Raw genomic sequence first — 18,018 nt, forward strand, 5'->3', positions numbered from 1 at the left:
TTATATCTCAGCTTGCCCTTCCCCTATTGTCTAGGTATGGAAGGCAAGGTTTCAAAGCTCTTTGGAAAATACCATTTTTTTGCTGTTTTTTTTCTTGAGTTCTCATATAAAAGAGTTTCATTTGCTACTGAATCCTATAGTGAAGGCAGGATGGATTATGACTATTATTGTTGCTATTATGAATATATTAGCATATTACTATAAATATATTAAAATATTATTACAAATATAACACATTAATGTGTGGTATATTAATAATAATATATAGTACCTTAAGATTTACAAAATTCTTTTCCAGTGATCTCATTTGATCCTCACAACAATCCTGGGAAGTAAGTGTTATTATTACCATTTTACAAATTAGGAAATGACTAACAGAGGTTTAGAGACTTGCCCAGAGTCACCCAGTTAGTGAGTGTCTGAGATCGTCCTCATGTAAGACTTCATGCTGACCCACAGGACCCCCCAGTTGCCTCTGCTTATCCATGTACTTCTTCATATCTGCTTCTCTTTCACTCTGTTTCTTGCTTTCCGTTCTTCTCCCATTCTTCCTCCCAGCCTTGTGTGTGTATGTGTGAGTGTGTGTCTGAGACACTAAGTCTTTTACATAGCATTCTCTCCCCTGATCTAGGAGTATTTACGTTAAGTTTCTAGAAGGAAATGAAATGGCTAGGGTGAGCAGGAGGGTGGGAAATAGAATAAAGCATCCACCACCAGCCTTGGAGACCATCTATATTTGTAGTGCCTATATTATAATTGTACTTTTCTAGGGTAACATAAATTAGCTGTGACCTGGGCTCTTAGGTATCCTGTTCTGCATCTGGGCATCATGTATCAGGTTTGCTTTGAAATTCTGGACCCTTTGGTCCTGCATATAAATTTCATTATTTTCTCTAGTTCTATAAAACGTCCTACCCCCTTAGTTGGTTGATTGGTATATAATTAAATCTGTAAATTAATGTTAAGTTGTTGTTGAGGCAGCTAGGTGGCATAGTGAATAGAGAGCCAGCCTTGCAGTCAGGAGGGCCTGCCTTCAGATCCAACTTCAAACACTTACTAGCTGTGTGACCCTGGGCAAGTCACTTAACTATGTTTACCATGGTTCCTCATCTATAAAAATGAGCTGGAGGAGAAAATGACAAACCATTCCAGTATTTTTGCCAAGAAAACCCCAAATGGGGTCACAGAGAGTCGAACATGACTGAACAAGTAGTAGCATCATTTTTGTTATTTTAGCACAGCCCAACTATGAGCAATGAATATGCCTTCTTATTTGTCGATCCTTATTTCTTTAAAAAGTGTTTAGCAATTGTAGTGTCTTCCTGAATATTTTATGCATTTTGGATATTTTGCGTGGAATTTCCATTTTGATTATTTCCTCTTGGATTTTGTTATTGCCATAATATAGTAACGCTGTTGATTTTTGCGAAGTTATTTTGCATCCTGTTACCTTATCTAGAGTATTGTCTTAAATAGTTTCTTTGCTGATTTTCTGGGATTCTCTAAATAAACTGTCATGTCATCTCAGGCTGCATTTGAAAAAATCATTCCTTAAAATTGCCATAATTCTTCATCCTGGTTTGTTCTATGTATGATTGTGAACCAATGAACATTTATGGAAGATCCAATAGGTTCTAGAATGAACTAAGGTATATTGATAATGATTAGCATTTAAAATTTATTTTGAAAACTTTTCAACTTTCAAAGTATATTATATATACATGCATATATGATAACATTTTGAAAACTTTAAAGTTTTATAAACAAGTTTTATATTTTATATATTATATAATGTTCTATACTAAATATATGTTATACGTTTATATATATACACACATGTATTTTCTGTGATTTGAACCTCAAAACTAAATAGTGAGTTAAATGAGGTTTGGATTGGCTCCATGACTTATCCATGGTCACACAGCTAGTTAAGTTTAGAGGGAGGATTTGTACTAGTACTAGTTTTACAAAAAAGGGCAAAAGGGAGACAGATCCTTGCCTCTGGTTAGTTTACCATCTTTTTAGAGAGCCTATACACAGAATTGAATGAAGTTTACTTACAAAACAACACATCCATTAGTACAGTGTACACACTATACAGTCTGAACCAGAAAATTCTGAAAGGACACTAGGGAAAGCATTCCCAGGCTAAATTGGCCAGGCTTCCTAGAGAATATGAATCGATTAGGGTTTTCTGCCCTGTTCCCTAACAGACATTCATCTCCTCTTCTGGCCTTCTTTTCCTGGGACCTGCTGGTGGCCACTATCAACCTGGTGCTTTGGGGGGGAAGAGAGGGATGGGGTAGAGCAGAGAGCAGGATCTGAGGAATGGGCCTGATACCCACTGATGCCAGGCCTATCTTGCTATTCTTGACAAGGAATTGTCCTTGGCCAGTTTAGGAATCCCAGCTCTGCAACTGAATTGCTCAGGGTCATTTAGAAGTCAGATCCAGGAATGGCTACAGGGGATTTTAGACAGGATGGCTTGGGCAGGATGGTATTATGTCTTGGGAACCCCCAAGTCTGTAAGCTAGAAGGCCTGGGTACTAGTCCAAACTTTTGATTTCACTCTGTTGTTACCTTGGCCAAGACCCCACTTCTCTCTGTCCCCAGACTTGTTACCCCATTTGAAGAGTGTAAAATTATGTGGTACAGTGTATACAGCACAGGACCTTGGAGTCTGGAAGACTTGTTCACACTTGGCCTCAGAAACTTTACAATCGAATGACCCTGGGCAAGTCACTTACCCTCTTCCTGCCTCAGTTCCCTCCTCTGTCAAATAATTGCACTTACCTCCCAGGGTTGTAGGTAAAATGAAATGATATTTGTAAAATATTTTTGCAAACCTTAAAGCACTCTGTAAATTCTAGCTATCATCACCACCATCAACATCATTGTTGCTTAGCATTTGTATAGAGGATAGATTATCTCATTTGATTCCCAACAATATTATGAGTTAGACACTATTATCATCCTTATTTTATAGGTGAAAAAATGGAGTCTGGGGGAAATTAAATGACCTCTCCATCATCAGACAGGTAGTAAATGTTTGAGGAGGAAGCAAACGTGTCTTCCTAACTCCAAGCCCAGCACACTAACCACTGCAGAATCCAACTGCCTCTGTTGTAGAGAATTGTCCCTCCCTCTTCTTACCTCTTGAGTTAAGGATAAGGATATAATGGGAAATAGAGGTGGACTTTGGGGAAAGGGTAAGAGTGATAAAAAGTGCAAGTACTGTCCCCAGACTATAAGTAAAGGGAGAGAAGGCAAGGATAAATAAAAGACTCTTTAGCAAGTTCATCCAGTCCTGCAGCCTGCGGTTCCCTTTTGCAGTCACCAAAGAGCTATTTATTCATACGAGCATTTATTAAACTCCTGCTGTTTCTGGGTACTGGACAAGGCAGTGGAAATACAAAGATGAAAAGGGAAAAATCCTTGACATCAAAAAGCTTACATTCAGCTAGTAGGGAAGGGAGGTAACATGTACAGAGTTATGCAGTTCTGGTCTCTGGTCTCATTTCTTTTTCCACTACCAATGCCCTTATTTTTTTCATGTATGTCCCCCATCTCTCAACAGCCTGAACCCCTCTCTTCCCTTCAATGCCATCCAGTCTGAGAAGCCCTAAGGCAGAGGTTCTATCCCCATTTCTGGTGTCTCTTCTCTTTTCCCTTCACCGTTATTTTTCTTCTGTCTTCCTCCCTCCCCTTGTGTCTTCCCAGCATCCTGTTTGCAGACATTGAGGGCTTCACCAGCTTGGCTTCCCAGTGTACAGCGCAGGAGCTAGTCATGACTCTCAATGAGCTGTTTGCCCGTTTCGACAAGCTGGCTGCGGTAAGACACCCCTCAGATCTTCTCCTCCTTCTCTAAGGGCTGTGTGGAGAGTATGATCAGTGTGATCTTCCCCCAAGTCTAAAGCCTTCTGAAAACTTCACAGGAGTCCCTATAAATCAGGATCCCCTCAAGTTATGTCCAAAAATGTGACTGGAGAATCCCTAGCCATAGAAAGACTGAGCTGTGGCTTGAGGTGGGGACAACTAGGATGGGAGGCGGGGAGAAAGGACATGTGGGAAAAAGCCTCAGGACTGTTGAAAGGAGAGGGGAGATGACCAGGCAAGCAGATGCAGACAGATGCTACAGTCACAGACCAGGACAAATTGTTCAAATGCACAGATAGGGTGAGATGGGGACTGGGGGCAGCTGGAGGAGCTGTGGGTCACAGCAGACTTTTAGCCGCCATTGGACACACATAGAGAGTGACAGTATCACAAGATCATAGAACCAGAAAATTGGAAAGCTGCAAGAGTTTTTAGATCTCATTTGGGCTCATTTTACAGATGAGGGAAATGCCTACGCACCACACCATCAGTCAACTCTTAATCATCTACACTGATGGAGGAGGGTGGTGCTGTGGCTAACCCCAGTCACAAACCCCAAAGTCACTTCTATTTATTTGGCTTTGAGTTGACTGATTGATTGGTTGAACAGCAGACTAGCCTTCCTGGTGGTGTTTGATTCAGGGTGATAAAATGAGTCTGCATGTTCAGAACTCCTGCTATGGAGAGAAGTATGTGTGAGTAGTGGTGGTGGTGGTGGTGTGGAGAGGGGAGTGGGAGGGGAGGGGAGGAAGCCGGACAATGGCTTAGATAACCCTCAAAAGCATAAGGGAGAGTGGAGTTTTAGCCCTAAGGGTGAATCTGGAGCCTGTGGGGTAAGAGCACACTCATTAATTAGACTGCTGTTAACATTAATTGTTGCTTTGTTTTACATAAACTCTCACCAACTTTATAGAAGCCTTTATAGAGGCCTCAAAAATACATTCACATTTTCATATATATGTCTAAATCATGAAACCCACCTTCTTTCAAGTATTGGGAGATTCGGAGTTAGATTTATAACTAGTCACAGGATCTGACTGTAAATAATGAATGATTACCCTGTACAAAAGAGCTACTAACAGTACCCTAATGAATGAATGTGTTAATTGTTCTTCGCCTGCTGCCCTTTAGATAAATGTGCACTAGGTGGTGGGTTTCAGGCTCATGGGACCCCCTCCACCTCCACCTCACCTGATACGCTGGCTATGCTGGCTGAGACCAGGGCCAGATCTGGGCTTTCTGCCCCTAAAAGGCAAGTTATCTCAGGCTGTACATGAGTCCATTTGTTTCCCCATCTCACTGCTGGATTTAAAAATAAAATCCTATCTATTTTTCTCCTGTAGGAGAATCACTGTTTACGTATTAAAATCTTGGGAGATTGTTATTACTGTGTCTCCGGGCTTCCTGAGGCCCGGGCTGACCACGCTCACTGCTGTGTGGAGATGGGCATGGACATGATTGAGGCCATCTCGTAAGTAGAGTGTTCCCAAGGGCAAGGGGCAGGGGGAGGGAAGAAGTGTAGAGGGAGGAGTGGTATAGATATTAGAGGAAACCAGAAAGGGGCAACCTTTCAGAGGGCAAACAGGCATGCCCTTGGGTTTCTCTTCTTGGAATCCTCTTTTTCTGAGGTCTGGGCCCATTCTGCCTCGGTGTCTTATGTTGGAGAAGCAAGGCACTTCTTTTTTTCTTTTTTTAAAAATTTAATTGATTAATTTGTTTTTAGTTTTCAACAATCACTTCCATAAGTCTTAAATTTTCTCCCCCTTCCTCCCCGAGATGACATGCAATCTTATATGAGTTCTACACATACATTCTTATTAAACACATTTTCATATTAGTCATGTTGCATAGAGAGGGACTCCTTTTTCAATGAAACCTTTAAAGAAGCAATGAGAAGAGACCCCATTTAGAAGGCAGGCTTAATGATGAAAAGGGTGATGACCATCTGAAATCTAGGGTTAATCCAAACCTTCATCTGAATCTCTAGATAAGTAGGACAGACATGATCAACTCTGGAATTTCTTTCCCACCCCTCCCATGTTCTTGTGACATGGACCTCTTTGGCAGGCTGGTGAAACCTGCAGACCCCTTCTTAGAATTATGGTTTTAAGTATGTAAAACAAAATGCATAAGAGTATAAAGGAAACCAATTACATTGAAATATAGTTAACAAACTGTATTTTTTAAAGTTCAAGGGCTGCAGGTTGAGAATCCCTGATTAACTTGAGGAATTTTTAAATTCATAGGGTCATAGATTTAGAGATCTTAACCATCATTTAATCCAAGTCTTATACATGAGGGCCAGAGAGGCTTTGCCCACAGTCAGTGATTAGCAAAGCTAACATTCGGACCCAAGTCCTTTGACCCCAAATCTGAAGCTCATTCCATTGCATCCCCGTGGTATGTAATCCACCCTGGTGATACTGAACCAGGTTAGCAAAGAGGAGTAAATGTGAAGGTGACTGGGATCTGCCTTTGCTTGATTTACGAAGTGCTGTTTCCCATGACAAGAAAATTGATTGATAATGAGTCTTCCCTGCTGTGTCAGCCTCTCACTGTTGCCCTGGGAGTTACTAATTTCAATAGCATACAGTAGCTGTATTGTCCAAGTCAGTGTAGTGTGCTACCCAGAACGCCCTTTTCAGAGCAGGCTGGATGAGTGCTTGGCCCCTCATGCTGCTTCCTGGGAGCAGGCCCCACTCCTCTCAGGAGGGGATATTTCATCTTCTTTCCCCAGTGGGTCTGCTCCCAGGCTAGGATATCATCTTAGAGCTAGGAGAGACCTAGAGATTATCTCATCTATTTCACCCCAATCTTGCAAATGAGGAAACTGAGGCCTAGAGAGTTTAAGTGACTTGACTTTAAAAAGTCATAGCTCAAAGTGACAGAGCCAAGTTTTGAGATCAAATCCAGTGGCACTAAGTTGACCTTAGTTCCCTCCCCTGAATGGTGCCCTTCCAACTACCATGCTTTGCCAAGGAGTAGTTAGAGTAATCCTCCATTATCCAGTTTATTGGGAAGAAGTAGAGTGGTTTGACTAGACCCAAACAACAGATAATCTACAAGTAATTTCTTGTGTTTCCTCCAAGTGCATTGTAGGAATATTTTTTTGGCAGCCGTAAAAATTCCCTCCTAAATGATGTTTGGCTCCAGATTATATTAAAATGAGTTTGAATTTTCCAAGTGCACCCTAATTGACCAGTGAAAGACACAAGCCAGAAGTATTTGGATTAGAAGGAAAAGATGGGACTCTAAATAAAACTACTGCTAGGCGTATTTATAGCTTGTGAGTTGATGCACTGCACCACCTTGTGGTCATGGGTGGACACTGCAGCTTCTGCCATCTTCTGATTGGGAAGAAAGCCCTCTCCCAAATAATATGGCAACCCTATTTCCAGGTTGAATAGTCTCAGTCTCTATATATAGAGACTATATATATTGTCTATATATATCTACAGAGATATATCTGTATATCTCTATACAGATATAGACTATATAGTCTATATCTGTATAGAATTGGGGAATGGCTCTTTGATCTGTTTTTATGACCCTCCTCCACTATCACGTTTTTCTTCTTCATCCTCAGTTCCCATTCCCTTGCCTTTTTCTCTCCTCTTGACCCTCCTGAGACCTTAGAATTATTAGAGTTTAGAATATTAGAGCTTGCCTTAAATGTCACCTGATCCAACACTCTCAGTTTTTAGAGATGAGGAAACTGAGCTTCATGGCAAATGACTTGGCTAAGGTCATAGCTAGTGGTAAGTAGAGAAGCTGGACCCTGACCTCAGATCTCCACCCATCCACTGTTCTTTCTTCCTTCTCCAGGTTGGTCCGAGAGGTGACTGGGGTGAATGTGAATATGCGTGTGGGGATTCACAGTGGTCGAGTCCACTGTGGAGTGCTTGGATTGAGGAAGTGGCAGTTTGATGTCTGGTCCAATGATGTGACATTAGCCAACCACATGGAAGCAGGAGGCAAAGCCGGGTGAGTGACCTAGCCGAGGCCATTAGCATTTGAGCTCACCAGCCAGCATCAGAGCTAGGTCTCAAAGTTCCTTGAACTTGGCCCTGCCATGTCACTTTCCCCTGGAATCAAAGGTTAGGGTTGGGATGACTGAGAGGAAAGAATATTCGAGAGATTTGTTCATTCATTCATTCATTCAGAAAGTATTTTTGTACTACCTACCCCCATGATACCAGGTACTCCTTGAGTACTAAGTTGTATAACATCTAGTCCCAGACCTCAAGGGTCATGGAGTCTAGTGGGGCAGGAGGAGAGGCAGTGGTGTGCTGGTAAACAACCAGCAATCTTTTTATGCTTTTTATGATTAATATGCATTCTTAACATTTTCTCCACCACATTCTTGTGTAAGCAATCAACAAAACAACAAATCAGACCCTGATTTGTAGCATTTCATGATTTGTGAGCTTTTATAAGAAGTCATCATACAGAATGTGATACATGTATAAGCTAAAAGAATACAGAGGAGCAAATCATTTCCAACTGGCACCTCAGAGGAGGTGGCATTTGAACTGGACATTGAAGAATTAGGTAGGGTTTTCACACATCTTACTTGTTAAGGCAGGGATTGTTTCAATAGTCAGTACTCAACAAGCTTTTATTAAGTATCTACCTGCTATGTGCCAGATACTCTGCTAAACACCAGAGGTAAAAAGAAGAAAAAAGAATCCTTTACCCTCAAGGATCTTACAATCTAAAGGAGAAAGACCACACAGAAAAGAAAGGTGGTAGGGAGAAGGTGTTGTCTTTCATGTTAGGCTTTTCTCTCTTAAAAGTCAAACCGAGTCAGTGCCTGACACAAGAGTGAGCAATAGATTTCTGTAGAGTTGAACTGAATTGACTTTCTGGCAGAGAGAATGGCCTGAGCAAAGCTGAAAGTTCAGGAAACAGTCAATGCAGATTGGCTAACAGAAAAGGTTCCTGTAGGGGAGTAATGGGAGATAAGACTGGAAAGGTCATCTGGGACCACTTTGTAGAGAGTTTAAATGCCAGGCCAAAGAGTCTAGACTCATCCCCTTAACCAGTAACTTTATAAGGTCTGGAAATTTCTCAGATCCCCACAATAGTTGTTACTGTTAGTGTCTGTTGATTGAGAGACTGTGCAGTGCCAGAAATTACTGTGAATTCAGCAGCGTTTATTTTTAAATAGGAATACATATAGATGCAATATTTATGATTTAATCAGTCTACAAAAGGCATGGTTGCTTATTTATGGATTCACGGACCACTTGCAATAACTCCATGGTACTGAGGAGGTTCATAACTCACAAGTTTGGAACCACTGCTCTGAGCAATGGGGCTTCAGAGGAGGGGAGTGACCAGATCAGAGGTGGTGCTTGGGAAAGAATGAATCTGGTAGGAATTCACAGAACATACTACAGGGCTGGGTGAATCTGGAAGCAGAAGTAGGAGGCTAGTATAGTAATCTATACTGGAGTGGAATGAACAATAGTGGGTTAGCAGGGTATAGAAAGGATGAACAGTTGGGTTGACAGCTTGATGGGGTAAAATAAGGATTGGGGTTGAAGTCAGAATTTCACTTTAAGTTCAGGGGGTTTAGGTCAAGCTTAAGGTTATGGAGGGGAACATGGTTTAAGATTTATGTTGGTTCCAAATCACACATCAGGCTCTGTCTCGCTGTGATCTCATTTCCTTCCCCAATTGTGTCTCTTAAACTGCAGGCGCATCCATATCACCAAGGCCACGCTGAACTATCTCAATGGTGATTACGAGGTAGAACCTGGCTGCGGGGGTGAACGCAATGCCTACCTCAAGGAGCACAGTATAGAGACCTTTCTTATCCTGCGCTGCAGCCAGAAGAGGGTGAGTCGGGGAAAAGGAGGAACATAGAGGGTGTCCACTCCTTGAGAGTGGAGGGATCAGTCCGATACCCCCAGACCAGAGTTGAAACTAACAATGCTGATGTCCAAGACAAGCTTCACAAACCTATCTAGGGCAAATAATTTGCCTTCTAATGAACTCCTTAAGGTAAATTTAGTGAAAGGGGGCTGGGGAAAGAGACTTCAGAATACTTCCAGGCTGCTACTGGGAGCCCATTGTAGAGGAGAAATAAGAGCAGGACTGAGATAGGTCTCCTGGGTGTGATCATATGGTGAGGTATAGTAGCTTCCTATTTTAACTAATTATCCTTGTTGTTAAGATAAGTCTTTTCTCTGCTGCTGAAGGATAACTAAGCACAGTCAAGACTTTCCAAATTGCAGTGCCCTGGGAGAATGCCCTGGTCATCCCACCCTAGTCTCAGTTCTTCTGCAAAATCCTCTTCATGGACCCTTTTTCTCTTCCTCCTGTTTCTTTTATAAAAGGACATGGTGCTTTAGGGCCCAGAATAATCTGTGTAGTTTTCTCTGTCTAACTCAGGAACCCACCCCCCCACACACCCCCACCCCCACCCCTCCCCGCTCCATACACACACAGTTTGGAGCTGAGGACATTGCAATGAAGGGCAATTTAAATGGTCATAGGAAGTGGGGGGGAGTCTAATGTTATGACTGCCCAAAACAATCGGAAGTCCTCAGTTTGGAAAGATGAACCCCAAAGGCTTTGGAATAGGGGAACACAGACTTATTCACTAGATCCCAGTGTGTTAGAACAAAGGGACAAACCCTTGAAGCATCTGCGATAGAGAGCTAGACCTGGAGTCAGAAAGACCTGAGTGTGAATTCTGCTTCATATACTTACAAGTCATGGGATCATGGGCAAGTCACTTAACCCCTCTCAGCCTTAGTTTCTTCATCTGTCAAACAAGCTGGAGAAGGAAATGACAAACCACTTCAGTCTCTTCCTAGAAAGCCCCAAATAGGGTCAAGAAGAGTTGGACACAACTGAAAAGTGACTGAACAACAAATATATTGTGTGTATATATGTATGGAATATGTACATAGTGTGTATGTATGTATGAATGAAGTGCTTTGCAGTTTAACTGCTATGTAGATATTCACTATAATCATTATCGTTGTCAGTGTTATTGAGGCTTAAAATAGGTAAACTGAGGACACAGAAGGTAAAAATTATAGAGAAATTAGTATTCTGAAATGGTTCTGAGGTATTTCTAGGTTGAATCAGACCCTCTGTTTAATTTCATTAGGTTCATGAAGTAAGTAACAGAAAGTAATGTTCCCATTTGTGGCAATAGTTGGGAAAAATGGGAAAAATAATGAGGCTATTAAAAAAATAAGTCCTTAGTGCTTATACCCTAAAGGCCAGAAGGGGGAGAATATTATTCCATGAAAGCCCATGTTAGATCCATCTACTGTGACTCTCTCACTCAGGGAGTTCACCCCTTCCCCTGAGTGTGGCCCCTGACCTGGGATCTCTGTGTCTGTGTCTCTGCCTCTGTATCTTTTCTGTGAGTGGTTCTTGATCTTTTATCTGCCTTTATTTAATAGTTTTCTATATCCTGTTCTCAATCTGAAAATCAACACACAATCTCTGTCTCCTCTCTCTTCCTCTCTCTCCTTTCTCCTTCCCTCCCCTCCTCTCCTTTTTTTCCCTATCCTCTTTTCTCCCCCTCCCATCCCCCCTGGAAGTTTTCTGGCTAGAAGACTAAGGTGCCGATTAAGCAGCAAACACATTAGGATGCTTGATCTGTAAAAGTGGATTATCTAACCCATCCATCCTTTTAGGCATTTGTAACTTCGCACATATTCGTCACCTGAAATTTCTCTTAGTTTCCCAGAAAGTTCTGAAAAGCTTTCCATCCTTGCAAATACTTTTGTCCATGTTTCCAAATCCTTCGTATCTTCATCAACAAAATCATCTTCAGCTTTAAATTCTAAATCCTGATGCCCCCAAAAGAGCATTTCCATAGATGTAGCAGAACAGAAAAAAAAGATTCCCTATTAGAACTGAAAGTCTTCAATTTATGCCACTTTTTTAAAAAATCTATGTGTTAGTTTCAGAATTGTATTCCTTTTCGGTGTTTCCTTCTGGAACTCCTTTTTCTTTTGTTTTAAAAAAAAGTTACAGTGACCCTCTTTTGGGAGCATCTTTATTGCTAACCTCCCTCCCTCAACTGTCCCCTTTTAAAAAGAGAGAAAGAAAAACAAAACCCTTGTAACCATTAATGTAGTTAAGTATAATTAAAATATCCAGTAGCCTTGTCCTAAAGTGCACGTCTCTGCCCACCTCGCCTCTCCGCCAGGAGCTTTCATCCCTGGCCCTCTAGAGATGTGATTGGTCATTGATCTGGTCAGAGTTCTTAAGTCCCCCCTCCCCTCCCAGATCATTGCCTTCTCCGCTGCGTCAGAGCTGTCACAAGATGGCCCTTCCTCTCCTCAGCCCAAAGAATTTAAGTTGGGACTTCACCTGCCATTTTTCCTCTCTTTCTCTACCTGTCCTTCCCTGGGGCAGTTCCAGACTAGGCCTAATTCATTCTAGAAGCATGGAAAAATATACATCTCTAGAACTGGAGATTGCAGTTAAATGGTATCAGAAGAGAAGCCCCGGCATCCGGGCTCTTCCGTGGCTCTCCTTGGGCTAAGATGCATTTTGCAGGGGAGGTGGGGCATGTCTTCTGCAGACCAGGATATGGACTGGACAGTTTGCTCATGGGCTCAGGTCCCTTTATTTCTTTTTCTTTGGTTAAGTGACTTGTCCAGGGTCACACAACTAGGAGGTGCCTGATGTTGGTTATCCTAAGTTCAGGTCCATTGCTCTAACCACTGAGCTACCTAGCTCCCTTGTATATGTTTGGGGGAATGTTGGCACAGGGACAAGACTATCAAGGAAGAATCATGGACTAGAGGAAAGAGTCTTGGCAGTGGAGTCAGAGGTCCTGGGTTCAAATCTAGCCTCCGATACTTCATGCCTATGTGACCTTAGGGAAGTCACTAACCCCCCTAGACCTGTTTACTCATATATAAAATGAGTGAATTGAATTGGCTAGCCTCAGAGATCCCTTCCAGCTTTAATCTATGAACCTATAAGGTCTAAAGCTACTTAAAGCATACAGATACCCCAAAAATGTTCTTTTAGGGAAAAATGACCCTTAGAGGTGTTTTAAGGACAGCTTGGGGGGAAGGGAGAAATCCCAGCCATCCTGCTCCTCTTCCTAACAGCAGATCAACTCATGAGGCCATTCTCACTGTGACCTAACTGAGCCAGATGGAATGTGTCATTGCAAAGTCTGGTGATTAAGGCTGCTGGACTGGGGAGTGGGAAGCAGGAGAAGGTTCTCAGAAGGCAGAAAAACATTTAGAATGTCACTGGACCACTGGGACCTTTGGGTGGGGAGGAGAAGAAAGACAGCAGTTGCATTACTCATTCCTTCCATCCCTGATTCATAAAACTTAGAGCCCAAAGGGACCTCAGGCATCCTATAATCCAGAGACTCTGAAACTTTTTGGGGTCCTGGACCCTTTTGCCTGGATGGTGAATTCTGTGGTCTCCTTCTCAGAAAACTGTTTTCTTAAATATAAAATAAATACAGAGGATTATATATAGGAAGTCAGTTATAGTGAAATAGTGTTGTCAAAGTATTTTTAAATACAAGTCCACAGGCCTCAGACCCAACCCTTTTGTCACACAGAGGAGGGGGATGCTTGTCTGCGGTCACATGCGTAGTAAGTGGGAAAGTGGGGCTTGGCATCCGGGGGATCTGGTTCCAAATCCCAACACGCTTCTTCACTCATTCCTCTTTTGTATATCATTGAGGCTGGGGATACAGAGAGCAGAGAAAGAGAAAAGGAGGAGGAGTTGTGTGAGGAAGAGATATAGCAGAACCTAGAGGACAAATCCCTCCCACATGCGCACACTTGGAAAAGCTCCTGGCATAATATGGGAGGCTTCATTCCAGTCCTCAGATACGTACCTTTAGAGCTAGGCAGGACCAGAGAAATCATTGACTCCAAGCCCCTCACTAATGAGGAAACAGAGCTCCAGAGAGGTTAAGAGACTTGCCTAAGGTCACACTGCTAGTCTGTGGCAAAACTAGAACCCAGGTCACCTGACTCTGAATCCAGTGTTGTTTATTGTTCAGTTGTTTTGGTTGTATCTGACTCTTTGTGAACCTGTTTGGGATTTTCTTGGCAAAAAGTGGTTTGTCATTTCCTTCTCTAGTTCATTTTACAGATGATGAAACTGAGGCAAACAGAGTTAAGTGACTTGCCTAGGATCACACAGCTAGTGTCTTAGGTCATATTTGAACTCAGGTCTATCCTGACTCCAGGCAGGCACTCAGTCCACTGCACCACCTAGCTTTTCTTTTTATCATCCCATCTCAAGCTACAGAGACTATCCCTCTTCTTCAAAGGAAGACACCTATTTCCCACATGTCTTTCTAATTCTACTTATTATGATATGGGTTACAGAGAGCAATACACATACATATTCCCTGCCCTTTAGGTGATGGCAGTTCTGACACACTCCTAGCCACAAATGTACAGGACAGATTGATATGCAGACCACTGTGCAGTTAGGCAAATTTAATGAAATAAAATAAACCAAAGGACCACAGGAGGGAATGGAACTTCCCATGTAGACAGGATGAATCAGGCTTTAGAGAAGGGTCTCATCTTCTAGTGCTCAGACATGAAGAGGGGTGGTTAACTGTGTAACCCAGGTCCCTTCCATTCTCACACTGATTCCAACTGTGCTTTTTCTCCAGAAAGAAGAGAAGGCCATGATTGCCAAAATGAATCGCCAGCGAACCAACTCCATTGGGCACAATCCCCCACCCTGGGGTGCTGAGCGACCCTTCTACAACCACCTGGGGTCCCACCAGGTCTCGAAGGAGATGAAGAGAATGGTCAGTTACCAATGAGATGACTGTGGAAATTGGGGGGGGCCGGGGAGAAGGGGGCCCATCATCCATCAGAGATTGGATAGCAATAGTAATCCATTGCACTTACAAAATGCTTTCAGTTTTTCAAAGTGTTCTCACATGTGTTACCTTATTTTATCCCTAAGCCCAATTGAGAGCTGGGATTTATTCTTCTGACTTTATACAATAGGTGGGAAAAAGGAAGGGACTAAACATTTGCTGCATGCCTGCTCTGCGCCAGACACTGTTCTAAATGCTTTACAAACATTAACCCATTTGATCTTCACAACAACCCTGTGAAGTAGGCATTGTTATGATTCCCATTTCATAGTTAAGGAAGCACAGTGCTAGGCACAGAGTAGATGGTGGTGGTGAGTCGTTTTTCAGTTCTGTCAGATTCTTTGTGACCCAATTTGGAGTTTTCTTGGTAAACATACTGAAGCGATTTGTCATTTCCTTCTCCAGCTCATTTTATAAAGAAACTGAGGCAAACAGGGTGAAGTGACCTGCCCAGGGTCACACAGCTAGCAAGTGTCAGAGGCCAGATTTGAACTCATGTCTTTCTGACTCTAGGCTCAATGCCCCATCCCTGCTCTAGCCATTGTACCACCAAGTGGCAGAGAAGAAACAGAGCCCCAGAGAGAGACAACTACTCAGCCATCTAGCTTACGGTAGCCAAGCCCAGAACCAGCTTCTGATTCCAGACTGACGGCTTTTGCCATCCAGTCACATGGCTGCATCCCACTCCTGACCATCTCCTCGCCCTTTGCAGAGCTCACCCTACCAGGCTTAGGCTGGGATCTGGGACCTGTCAAAGCCTCCAGCTGTTTGTTGGCAGCATTTGGCATGTGGTGAGGGCTTTCACCTCCAGTCTGGTGGAGAGAAACGTGCCAGGTGTTGCCTGTGTCTGCTGCATTTCCCAGGCAACTGAAATTTCTCCTGAGCACCACTACTGCCTAGAAACTGTCATTGTAAAGCTCCCCAAAGCTTCCTATGCTTTGGAAAGTCCCTAATCAGCCTCAGCTCTCCCTCAGTGTGGAAGGGGGAGGGGAGGCTTGAAAAAAGCAGAAGCCAAAGGGGATTTATTTACTGGGTTCTGAAGCCTGTTTCAAGAGCACCCCACCACTTTGGGGCTGGGGGAATCACTGTACATCACACACCAGGGGCTTGTCCATTCAGAGGGGCAAGATGAAATGGATATGCCAAGATCCCTATGGTGAAAACTGGAGAAGAAAGGAGAAAGAAAAGAAAGGGATGGAAGTAAAAATAGAAGGGGGGTGGGATATGGAGGAAGAGGAATTATAATGAGATCTTTTTTCCTTTAAGAAAGCTTGGTTTTTCAGATTCATTTCCTTTGTTCAGGGGGATAATCAAGGCTTCTGTCAGTGAAGGCCCCGCTCACCCTAAGAACAAGTGAGCAAGGAAGGTGTGAGAGTGAAGGGTTGTCCTACCTTTATGTTTATACAGGCCCAGTGTTGAGGAATTAGGCAGGGAGCTCAGTTAGAGTCAGATGATGCCAAAGGGGTTTAAACTGCAGCAGGAGGGATTAAAACAAGACAGAGAGAGGGACAGGAGAGCTCAGTGCCTGAGAAGATGACTCTTTATACCCTGGAGAGGCGGTTGAATCCTAAAATCTTAAAAATTTGCTGATGTGGACAGTAGAGACTGGGGATCTAAAGGGATGATCCAAAGACGCCCCAGTGGACGTGTTGGTTATGACACCTTGACTGCAGTTACCTAGCAGACCCATCCCCAAGTGTCATGTCCCCTTCCATCCCTTCATTCGTCTTCTTCTTGAGAGACTGACTTCTTTAATAATGGAGAATAACAAGCATCTTAATTCATATGAAAATATAACTTTTAAAAATTGATGCCATTTCCTGATACGCTAACTCCAGTTCCCAGGTGTGCTTGTGTGAGCATGTGTCCACAACACACACATACATGCACACAAGTAGTACACAATGTACACACAGGCATATACCTACATATGCAGTATACATGTGCACACATACACACACACGCACACACACTCCAAAACCTCCCTTGAAACCAAGGAAAATGGCAAAGGAAAATTGCTCCCCAGTGTGGTCTCCTACCTCTCTCTCAACAGAGGGGAGACATGCAAAACATCTTTCAAAAATGCAGAATTTCTTTTCTGTGCTGCTCTTTATTCTCTTTCCTTTACTTTTCTTCCCTTTGCCCTGATTTTCTCTTCCTTTTTACTCCCTCTTTAGTTTGTCTCTCCTCCTCTTCTAATTCTCCTTTATTCTGTTTCTTCCCTTCCTTCATCTCTATCCTGTTTTCCCCTCTCTTCCCTCCCCACCTTCTCTCTCCCATTTACCTCTGCCCTTCCCTGCTTTTTCTCTCACTTTCCTTCCCATCATCCCTTCTCTGCTACATCCCCTGCCCCTGCCATCTTCTGTGCACCTTGTCTCTTCCCTGCTCTCTCTCTCTCTCTCTCTCTCTCTCTCTCTCTCTCTCTCTCTCTCTCTCTCTCTCTCTCTCTCTCTCTCCTCTCTCCCCTCCTCCCCCCTTTCCTCTCCTTTGATTCTTCTACAACCACCACCCCCCCCAACTCACTCTTCAGTTCCTCCTCATCCTTCCACTGCCATCATCCTCTCCTGACACATTCCTAGGCAGAAGATGTATCAGCTCTATGATGCTGCCATTCTGTTGGCATGGGGCTGGGCTTCACTCGACTGCCTCTTAGTGTTGGCTCTCTGGAGAGCCTAATTGAGCCACTATGTAATTAGAATGAGAATTTTCCATAAACTGTTTTCAGCTCTGGTGAAGAGCCTTTGGTGAAGCAGGGCCTAAGGCTGTCTCGTTCTGGGTTGAACATCCTGAGTATGGCTCACAAGGGTTTGTTGTGATCTTTTGGGGAGCAACTCTGTGATAGGTGGGGAAATTAACCTGAAATAGAAGCTTAAAATTACCCAGAATCTGGGGGCAACTAGATGGCGCAGTGGATAGAACACCAGCCTTAGAGTCAGGAGGACCTGAGTTCAAATATGACCTCAGACACTTACCAGCTGTGTGACCCTGGGCAAGTCGGTTAACCCTGATTGCCTCAAAAAAAAAGTTACCCAGAATCTGATGGTCCTGGTCTGTGCAGAGGAAGAGGACTGGTGGTCAGTATAAGGGCCGTGAGAATCCCTGTCCTTTCTCTGTCCAAGAGTGAAGCTACTTAGAGCTTCCATCACAGAGGTTCCCATGAGCATTTGGAAAGGGCCCTCCTTATGGGCATGGGGGAGGGAAGGTGACTTAGTTTTGCACTTTTAATGAGGACGTCATTATTGTAGGACTCCTGAGTCCTGTGGGAGAAAGCAGGAGCTGTG

The 18,018-nt window shown here is 43.2% G+C and overlaps 1 protein-coding gene across 2 annotated transcripts in view; it reads left to right on the top strand.

Annotated features, from left to right (window-relative positions):
- ADCY5 (adenylate cyclase 5) overlaps window positions 1-18,018 on the top strand; it is a 271,850-nt gene that overhangs the window by 200,851 nt on the left and 52,981 nt on the right. For both annotated transcript variants that reach the window (XM_072613773.1, XM_072613774.1), the window contains exons 4-8: window positions 3,721-3,832; window positions 5,220-5,347; window positions 7,702-7,860; window positions 9,579-9,720; window positions 14,522-14,662. In XM_072613773.1, the coding sequence (XP_072469874.1) occupies window positions 3,721-3,832; window positions 5,220-5,347; window positions 7,702-7,860; window positions 9,579-9,720; window positions 14,522-14,662 (682 nt within the window). The remainder of the gene's footprint in view (window positions 1-3,720; window positions 3,833-5,219; window positions 5,348-7,701; window positions 7,861-9,578; window positions 9,721-14,521; window positions 14,663-18,018) is intronic.

Source organism: Notamacropus eugenii, chromosome 5 (genome assembly GCF_028372415.1).
Source record: "Notamacropus eugenii isolate mMacEug1 chromosome 5, mMacEug1.pri_v2, whole genome shotgun sequence".
Lineage (NCBI taxonomy): Eukaryota > Metazoa > Chordata > Mammalia > Diprotodontia > Macropodidae > Notamacropus > Notamacropus eugenii.